Genomic DNA, 9801 nt, shown 5'->3' on the forward strand with positions numbered 1-9801 from the left:
TTTCTAATAAATTATTATTAAATAAAGCATTAAAATACCGATTGGGTGAACGTTTAGCGTTTTACAAGAAATTTCTAAAACTATCGTTTGTATTGTTAAATCTGTGAATGCGAACTAATACTACTGGGTATTAGAGGGTTTACCAACAACATCTCATATTGTTCCTCGTGAAAATATTAAGAGAATAAAATGAAATAAAATATTAATAGAATGAAAATTGAGCTGAGATGACCCGGTGGTTAGAATGCGAGCATCTTAACCGATGATTTCGGGTTCAAACCCAGGCAGGCACCACTGAATTTTCATGTGCTTAATAATAATTCATCTCGTGCTCGGCGGTGAAGCAAAACATCGTGAGGAAACCTGCATGTGTCTAATTTCAACGAAATTCTGCCACATGTGTATTCCACCAACCCGCATTAGAGCAGCGTGAAATATGCTCCAAACCTTAGCCCAGCCCAGAAATTTACAGGCTGCTAAAAAAATAAAAACACATTATCACGCGTTGTCTTAGTCTTTTTAGGTAACTTTAAGGAATATAATAAGGTAACAAAAGGTTATACAGTCGACGCATATGTAAAAACCGTTTGATTGAATGAAGTAAACATTATTTTCATATACTTGATTATTTATCGAAATAAATATGTAAACGATTATAATTTATAACGGTAAAAATCTGCCTTTTCAATTTATTTTCACCTTTGAAGTATTAATAATAGAGTGTTTTCACACTAATTTAATATTTTCAGTGAAACGTGATAAAAAAAATCGGTGAAGCAAATCACGAGAAAAAGCCTTTATGTTATTGCGAATACCAATATCGAGAAAAATGAATACTGATTCAATTTTACGTACGCGACCTCGGGTAGATACCCTCGTTCCTAAGTAAGGAATATTTTTATTTATTTTTTATTTGAAATAGGGAAATTGGCCAATGGCTACTTAGAAACATTGGAAATTGGGACAAAAGGGCAGTCTAAGAAACATTAATTATTCCTTATATCGAGAAAGCATCACCAACCTTGGACCTTTACTTGGTTATAGGGTTTTGTGCAAGCCCGTCTGGGTAGGTACCACCCACTCATCAGATATTCTATCGCCAAACAGCAATACTCAGTATTGTTGTGATCCGGTTTTAAGGGTGAGTGAGCCAGTGTAACTACAGGAGATATGTCATCAAAGACCAAGACGATATGACATTTATACCTGTAACACAGACTCAATTGCGCTTCAAACCGGAGCAACTAATACTGAGTATTGCTTTTCGATTGTGTGATATACGTACATATAATGAATGGATGGACCTACCTTTAAAACCTTATCTACAAAAGAGCCGATATATACTTTTATGTATTAATTTATTAATTAAAAAAATTCGATTGTGTACATCATTCTAATCTTCAGGCTAGGGAATTTTTTTATTGACGAAATCATGTCTTGAGTCTCAGCGGCGTGCTGTGTTAGAGGCTCAAGCCTAGAGGTCGAACAATGACGATGGTAACTTACAGCACTTTCTTTGTTTTCATTGAATAAGTATGCAAATATTTAAATATCATACTCACAAAAAAGTGTCAATATAAATCATGAATATGTATACTTTAATTTTCAGAGCAGATATTTCCCCGCGATATCAAGAATCACGTCGACGAATCGCGGTATACCACCAACAGCGTGTCAGTCACGTTGCATTCACAGGTATGAATGATTAAAATACAAGAAAATGGAATCCACATTTGTCACAGCAACAGTCTAAATTTAATGCGGACGAAACTGCGAAGCGCAGCAATTTGTATAATAATATTTGTATGTAATATATAAAATCTGCAAAATGTGCTGCATAGTCTGGTAGAAGTTTTATGTATATTGGCTTAGTGGCTTTTGTAGTTAGGCGCATAGTATAAAACAAAGTTGCTTCCCGCCGACCGTACGCTTAGAAGTTTTAACTACGCAACGGATTTTAATGCGGTTTTTATCAATATAGTGATTCGGGAGGTTTATAGGTATACATGCATAGCATGGAAGCCAGGAATTTCAATTTTACAAGGCGGAAACATAACAAGAATATTTTGTTTATTCTTCAATAAACGATTTCTCCTTATATATTAATATACCTCGGTATTAAATAAAATTTTGCTTACTTATCTAAGATAAATGAAAGGTTTGAATTCGATTAACCTCTGAATAAAACTGTTAAAATAAAAAATAAAATGTTTAAAAGGAAGATAATAGAACATTTTCCACATCACATCGAATTTTCATTTTCATAAAGTAACGTTAAATATTAATGAATCAGATAAGCCATATCGTGAACCGGAATGACGATGCATTTTCTAAAATACACGTTTTAATGAATAAAGATAAAAATCTCATTATTTTTTACCATTTAACTCGTAAGTTATTTTATTATATGGTTATGAAATATTTTTTAACGATAGAATAAAATAACTTTAATAAAAACACGCTCAGATTTGAGACATCAAAGTTTTTCTCCTAGATATTTATACCTAATATTTTATTGCACAACATGTGAAGTATAGATAACGAAAGAGTGGCAGAAGAATATTCATAGTACATAATAGTGGTATATAAAATAAATACGAACGGTATATAAATAATTATAGGAACGATTTTAACGGTTCGTTACACGAAAGTTAAAAGCGTCAATATTTTATAACAAACAGCAATAGTTGGTACTTTTCTGTTGCGGTTGGAACGGTAGAATATATATCTATAATAGTCATACCGATTTCGATTATGACGGCCAATCTCTTTATACAATCCGGTTAGACATATGACTCCACTCCTGGTGGTAAGTGGTAGTGGAGTCCAAACGCGAAGACAGCCAGTACTGTCAGCGAGAATGAACTGCTCTAGTCGTCCTCGTCATGCCAGCCCGCAAGAAGCCTCTTCACGCCTCTTCACGCCTATTAAATAAAAATTCAAGACCAACTGAATACGCAGTACGCATCACAGTACACAATTGTGTGCGCAAACAATCTATCTCTATTTAGTCACTCTCATAATCCGATGGGACGGAAAATCTGACACGACCGGAAATAGTTCATAGAACCTTACGTGCTTTACGAGGCACGGAAGTGTACTAGAGTTCGGGCTGTTACTGAGAATTTTTTGACAAAAAAACCAAATAACTTTTTATCAGCCCGAATTTTGGGGTTTGAACCGGTTTTGGAATCTGTGGTCTTATCCAGCCACTAAACCAACGAGGCAGTTAAGAACAAGGCAGTCAGTGTAATTATAGACACAAGCGGCATGGTGTCTTAATTCCAAAGGTCGGTGGTGCATAAGCGATGTAAAGAGTATTATTTCTCACAGCGCTAAAATATACTTTATTCAAAATGACTTTTACTAGCATTCTTAAATCTTCATTTTACATGGAACAAAATTTAAAACTACCATCTGTTCGGAATGTAGATTATACCGAGAAGGACCGACAAGGAAGTCAGTACTAGGAATCGGCCGCGTATAAATACCTCTTAGAATTTTCACTTATCTTAGACAGACTTCGTACCACTTACCATTAGGTGGCCCATTTGCTCGTCCACCTATTATAAAAACGAAGATATACATATTTATTTCTGATTTAAAACTTAGTTTTCTATAAAAGCGTTTGTTATGATTTATGGATAGGCGTTATATATATATGTTTTTTTTTTTTATTATCAGTATGGATATAGTGTGAATTTCAGTTGAAATACTTGATTGGTGGGAAATGAAATCAGATTAGTTTGATTTAAAATAAGGAATGGAAAAATAGTAATTAACCAACTAATTAGGAGATTGTTTAAGTTTAAGTGAAAATTTTATAAAAAATATTCCAGACGTATTTTTGATTTATATATTCTGTTAAAAATGACAAATCGCTTAGAAAAAAATAAATAAAAAATGTTTAACTATGTTCCATAATTTAAAAAAAATCATTTATATTTCCGAAATCATATTTTTTGAATATTAGTAATGTTTATGCAATTTTTATTTAAAGTAAATATGTATCTTACGAGCATCCTTTTTATCTTCTCTGATAACGTACACGTCTGACTAACGAACAACATCTTTTGAGTCATTTTAATTATAGATTCCAGATTAATAAAATATTTATTCTCATAAAGAACACACATTACAGTAATTTATATTCATATTAAATACATTTTAGTAGAATCATGTATATAAATAAAGTATTTCAAGATCACGTATTTCATCAAATAAATTTATACAGTGTATTTTAACATCATTAATTATACAGACTTAAATATTTTACTAATATTAAATGCAATAATTGTCTTGTAATATTATCCGCAATATGTAACTTCAGCTTGTTCTTTATGTTAAATTATGACAGTTTTTAACAGTATTTTAGGTAGTCTATTAAACAGTACAATATTATGTTGTTGTCATATAACATAATATTTTACTTATATTCATAATAATAATTTTATACTAGAAATGCATTTGCGTTTTATATAATGACATCATGAAAGGAAAAATTCAACAAGTAATGCTAATGCACGTTATGATACATCGTATATACGAGCACACATATGCAGATTCAGTACCTGTAAAAATAAACTAAAAAAAGAATAGTCACAGCCCTGAGAATTGTATGAAAAGGTAAAATGAAAATACCGTTTTATTCCGCTTCTGATGAAAACGTTAAATACTCTATTTACATTTCCCAAAAATAAAAGAAAATTGAGGTATTTTTTTTGTTGTTTTTATTTAACCTTAAAGCGCCTCACCTTTGCTTCAGTTTGTAGTAAGCGATCGTGGTCATTATAATTAATAAAAAAAAACAGAAACTGTGTCATGTTTTATATTTTATCGTCAATTTCGAAACGCAATAAAATAGAACTTGTTTATCCTCAATAAGTCAGATTTATCTTACTCATACATTTTAAGTGTTTTCTTTTTCTATATTTAATGCCCAAAGTAACAAACACATATGAATAGGGATTAATAATGATTGTAAAAAAAATGTTTGATTGCGATTAGAGTATCCATCCGTGTGAGTGCACCATACATTGCTATGGATCTTACTATGCAAAAATAAAAGTTTCACGTTAATCACAAGATCTTATCTCACAAAACGAATTCATTTAAGACCATAGATTAAATACTATATACTTTTGTATAATTTAATTGTATATTACTATATTGATAGTCGAAATAGCAAGTAAATGTTACAAAAAATATTGATAGTATGATTAGATATAGTACGTGTTCCGTAATAATTATTAAGAATGTATAAACTTGGAAGTATTATTTACTTGGTGGTTCCACTTCGTGCAAGCGTGGGTGGGTACCATCCACTCAACACTTATTCTACAACGAAGCGGTGATACTTGATATTCGGTTTGAACAAGAGTTCGCCAGTAAAATATTAAATATTAGGCACGGAGTACGTAACATTTTAGTTTCCAAGGTTGCTAGCGGATTGGCATCGTAATGAATGATTCAAATCTCTTACCGTGCCAGTGTATATAAGCGATGGTGGGCAATTACCATCACCCAAAATTATAAAATAATTAATACAATTCACAAATCTATGATAGATGATAAGTAGCATGAATTGTTTGTTTTCTCTTTATTACAAGCGTTTTCAAGCAATTCATAATAAACAATTACAGTAAAATACATTTGAAACGAGCAGCAGAATATTAATAAAAACTCACCGAATAACGAATAAGCGTACAAAAACGACAAAACGAAAAAAAAAGGTTTTATTTAAAATATAAAATACGAAAACACTAACAGTATATTTTTTAGAAAAATATCAGACATCCAGAAATTATTTGTAACGTTTTATTTGATCAAATGAATTGTTTTTAGTTTTCACTATTTGAAAGTTAGAGTAGACTCGTACGATATGCCGTGGGCTATAACAAAATGCCGATATTATAAGGCTTTCTGGACTTTATATAAAGTTTTAGAAATATATTAGACTTCTTTTTTAAACAAATGAATGAAATGATGAATGAGAAATCCTATGATGCACTCAGGCTGACACGACTACACGATGAGTTCACTCACTAAGCCGCCAATTAAGTCGCTAGAAATAGATAACTTCACACCGTATCTTATTATAAAATGTTTATTTTATTACAAATTCAAATTGTGAATATTATCAATTTGCGAGTGAGTGTAATAGAATTGGTCAACAAAAAAAGTTACAAAGTCGTAATAATAATAATAATAAATTTATTATTAATAAGTAGATTGATATTATTTTATTGTAATTAATTACGCGCCTTTGATTAGGATTACAAATAACTAAATGAAAATGACAAAATTGTTATTAAAATCCCGTGTGAATTAAAACAATAAGAAAAAATAAGCTTAAATAATTTTATATTTAGCGTACACAATAGAACGAGATAGAAAGAGATAGAAAGAGAAAGAAGAAAGAGTGACGATTTCTGTCAATTTACTCTACTGTACGCGTAAAAGAACTTCGATCCAAAAGGTAAAATCTCGTTTAAAATCCGAGTATGATCTATATAATATAAATAAATAAATATTGGACAACATCACATACATTACTCTGATCCCAATGTAAGTAATTAAAGCACTTGTGTTATGCAAAATCAGAAGTAACGACGTTACATAGATTATTGTTTCAATACGCTAATCGTAGAATATACAAGTCAGATAAATAGATGGTATTAGGACTGTTTAACATCACAGTACCATACGCTAGATCAACGAGGTCGGAGCAGCAAAGCTTAGCACGATTTTAATCACGAGTAGTTATTTACTTAACAAGAGTTCAAAGTGTACAAATTGCATAATCAAGGCAAGTTTTTATAGATCTTCATCGTTCGAATCGTGTAAAACTCATTTTGATCTAAGAAATCGACTTGGATGTAAATGTTGCACTTCATTAATCGTATTGAATTTCGATTATGTTTGACGTTGAGTGGTGGAGCGCGGTCAGTTTAATTTGGAAAGTCAATATATACTCCATGTTGTTAGGGATGTTTTATGCAGCGTTTGAATTGAAAATAATTTACATAATACATTCAAATTTCAACTTATTCATTAATTTTCCTGGCCTGTAAAGGTCTCGCTTCTGGCCTGATTCCTCTTCTCCTTTAATTAGGATACACATATTGCAGATTTGTATCCGACACATGCAAGTTTACTCACGAGATGAATTAAAACACAAATTACGCACATGAAATGTCAGTGATATTCAAAGACAATTCTGGTTCTGGGTTAGAACCAGAATTGTGGGGTATCTTAGAAATAATTTGTCCATTGTATTTATATTTCCGTTCCGAATGAATAATTTCCTATAAACCTTCTCATCAAAACCAATAAATAATCAGAAATATCGAATACGATTATTTTTGTAACAGCTTTATCGTGTAAATATAATAACATAAATAGAAATATCCTCCTGTCAATAAGAATTTCAAAGAACAATTCCTACAGTTTCTAGGTAATTCGAAAATGAACGAAGGAAGGCTGACGTTCAAAGGAAAGCAATCTTCCGCATAATTTCGTTTTAGGAACACCTTGTTTTTTACCGAAGGAAAGGTGCGAGAAAATCGTTTTCTGATAGACGCATAGATTTTAGTTCAGAAACGAGGATACTTTTGTTTCGGTTCATTAATCTTGATGTATCAGCTTAATCGAGCTTATTGAGACTATATAAAATAAAATTTTGTAGATTAAATAAGAAAAAAATAATATTTGAAAATAAACTAATATGTATTTCCAAAAGTTTTCATAAAAAAATGTATGAAAAAACAAGTTACGATCTATAACGATTAAATTTGTTGCCGCGTAAAGGTGCTTCATCCTTTTCAATTAATTCCTCATCGATCAAGACATCGAAGTCGCCCAAAGCTTCGTTACTCGGAATTTTATTCCACCTCGCATCCGGTATCCCGTCTGGGGGGACAACGACGGAGACGATGTTGTCGATCAACTTATATTTTAATATTCTATCATTATGTGTAGTCGACTGTAAAGAGGGAGACGCATTAACTTCTACCAACCAGGGCTTCAACGTTTTATCTATAATGATGTCATATCCATAACATTCAAAACAATGGCGATCGTTTGCCATTACAGGGGCCACAGCTTTCAGAGAGTGGACAATCAGCCAATGCATATCTGCGAATAGTTTCTCTGTAACCGAACGTCCTCGAGTACCTTCTAAATACAAACGGAAATTCTGTATACTCATCTTTCCTCCGTGCAAATTGTTATAGTCTCCCCCATGTTTTTGTACGCTTACATTAGTCAAATGAACGTACATGTTATCTAACTCAGTAACACTCGTATCATATTTCACAGTACAAAATCTACAGAAGCCATGTTGAAATAAATAAGCCTTTAGGGGACGGAACGAAGTTACCAAAACATACAATCTCAGATCGAATTTCTTGCCACCAATCAAAAGGGGATTGTCAATATAACGCGATATAACGTAACTTTCTTTACTGCTGATCTGTGGATGTAATGGAGTCTTAGCTTCACGAGACCACTTCTTCAGTTTAGAAAGTTTGTTTATCAAGAAAATTCCAGCCCCCTGCGATTTCCCACAGGGTTTCATAATCCATGTACTTTGGGGTGATTTCCGATATTCCTCAACGAACATGTTATAATCAGCAGGTAAAACGTATGTCACGGGAATAAAATCCAAATGCAGGTAACGCGTGACAGCTTGCCCATTAGGTAACATGATTTCTGTCTTTTCTGATAAGGGATTACCTTCTCGTTCCAGCTCTTTGCGATATCTTTTAATGTTCTTCACTAACAAATCTTTTCGCGAAAGTTCGTAGTGATTTGGAAAATGGTTAATTATTTGATTATCACTCATTCTGTAACCATTTTCGATGCTGAATATGTTGCGACAATTTTGGGTGAATGACCAGTAGAAGTTCCATTCGTCGTCGGGTCCGACTTGGATCCAACCACGCCGTTCGAAATTGCTTATAATAACAGATTTTTCAAGGTCAGTACAATAAGTTACTCTGCCTTTATCCATATCAGTTTTTGATTTTAAGAACAAAATACTCTTTAAAAACTCATATTTTTAAAATTAAAAATTATATTAATATAAAGTAATAAAAATAAAATATGTATTAATCAAAGTTACTTTTTTATATTAGCTATCTGTATCGAGCACAAATTATTCAGCCAATATTACAAAATTAAAAAATGTAAATATAATTTAATATTACCGGTAGCGAAAAAAGTTGCTTTTTTATTAACAATAAATTATATATATAATATTATTTAATTAAAGACATCTGGCGATAATATTTTTCTAAAATAGTTAAAAAAATTATATGCACAAAAAATTTATACACCGTGATTAATAGGGTATATTTCTATCAAATGGCAAAATCTAAATGTTACATAATTATATAATCTTCTTCAATATGGCAACATAATCATTCTGTAAATTATAAGGTGAAAAATTCTTCGTATTCCGGTTAGTTACTTTTGAATAATTTCATAACTACTTGGAAGACTACGTTTTTCATGCTTTTATATTGAAATATAATTATTTTGGTATTAATAATATGTGGTATACGTAATATAAATATGTTCTTAATATTGGTATTTAAAAAAATCTATAAGGAAGTAACAATATGGAATGGTTTTAACTCAAATACTGGACTATTGTTCCAAAAGACACTTCGATTTAAATACGCAGCTTTTACTTAATATTTAAAAAAAATCACTCTTAAAATTTCAACCTCCGCATATATTTTTTTCGAATTAAGCAATCATTTTTTGTGTTGAGGTTTTTACTCTGGTATCCCTGCA

General features: G+C 31.4%; 1 protein-coding gene across 1 annotated transcript; it reads right to left on the minus strand.

Moving 5' to 3' along the window:
• Positions 1–7746: 7746 nt before the first annotated feature.
• On the minus strand, positions 7747–9066 carry LOC113395132 (polyglutamylase complex subunit TTLL1-like). The gene has a single exon (XM_026632690.2). The coding sequence runs from the start codon at positions 9011–9013 to the stop codon at positions 7772–7774; it is 1242 nt and encodes a 413-aa protein (XP_026488475.2). The 5' UTR covers positions 9014–9066; the 3' UTR covers positions 7747–7771.
• Positions 9067–9801: the final 735 nt, after the last annotated feature.

The sequence above is a fragment of the Vanessa tameamea genome, chromosome 9 (genome assembly GCF_037043105.1).
Source record: "Vanessa tameamea isolate UH-Manoa-2023 chromosome 9, ilVanTame1 primary haplotype, whole genome shotgun sequence".
In the NCBI taxonomy this organism is placed as follows: Eukaryota; Metazoa; Arthropoda; class Insecta; order Lepidoptera; family Nymphalidae; genus Vanessa; species Vanessa tameamea.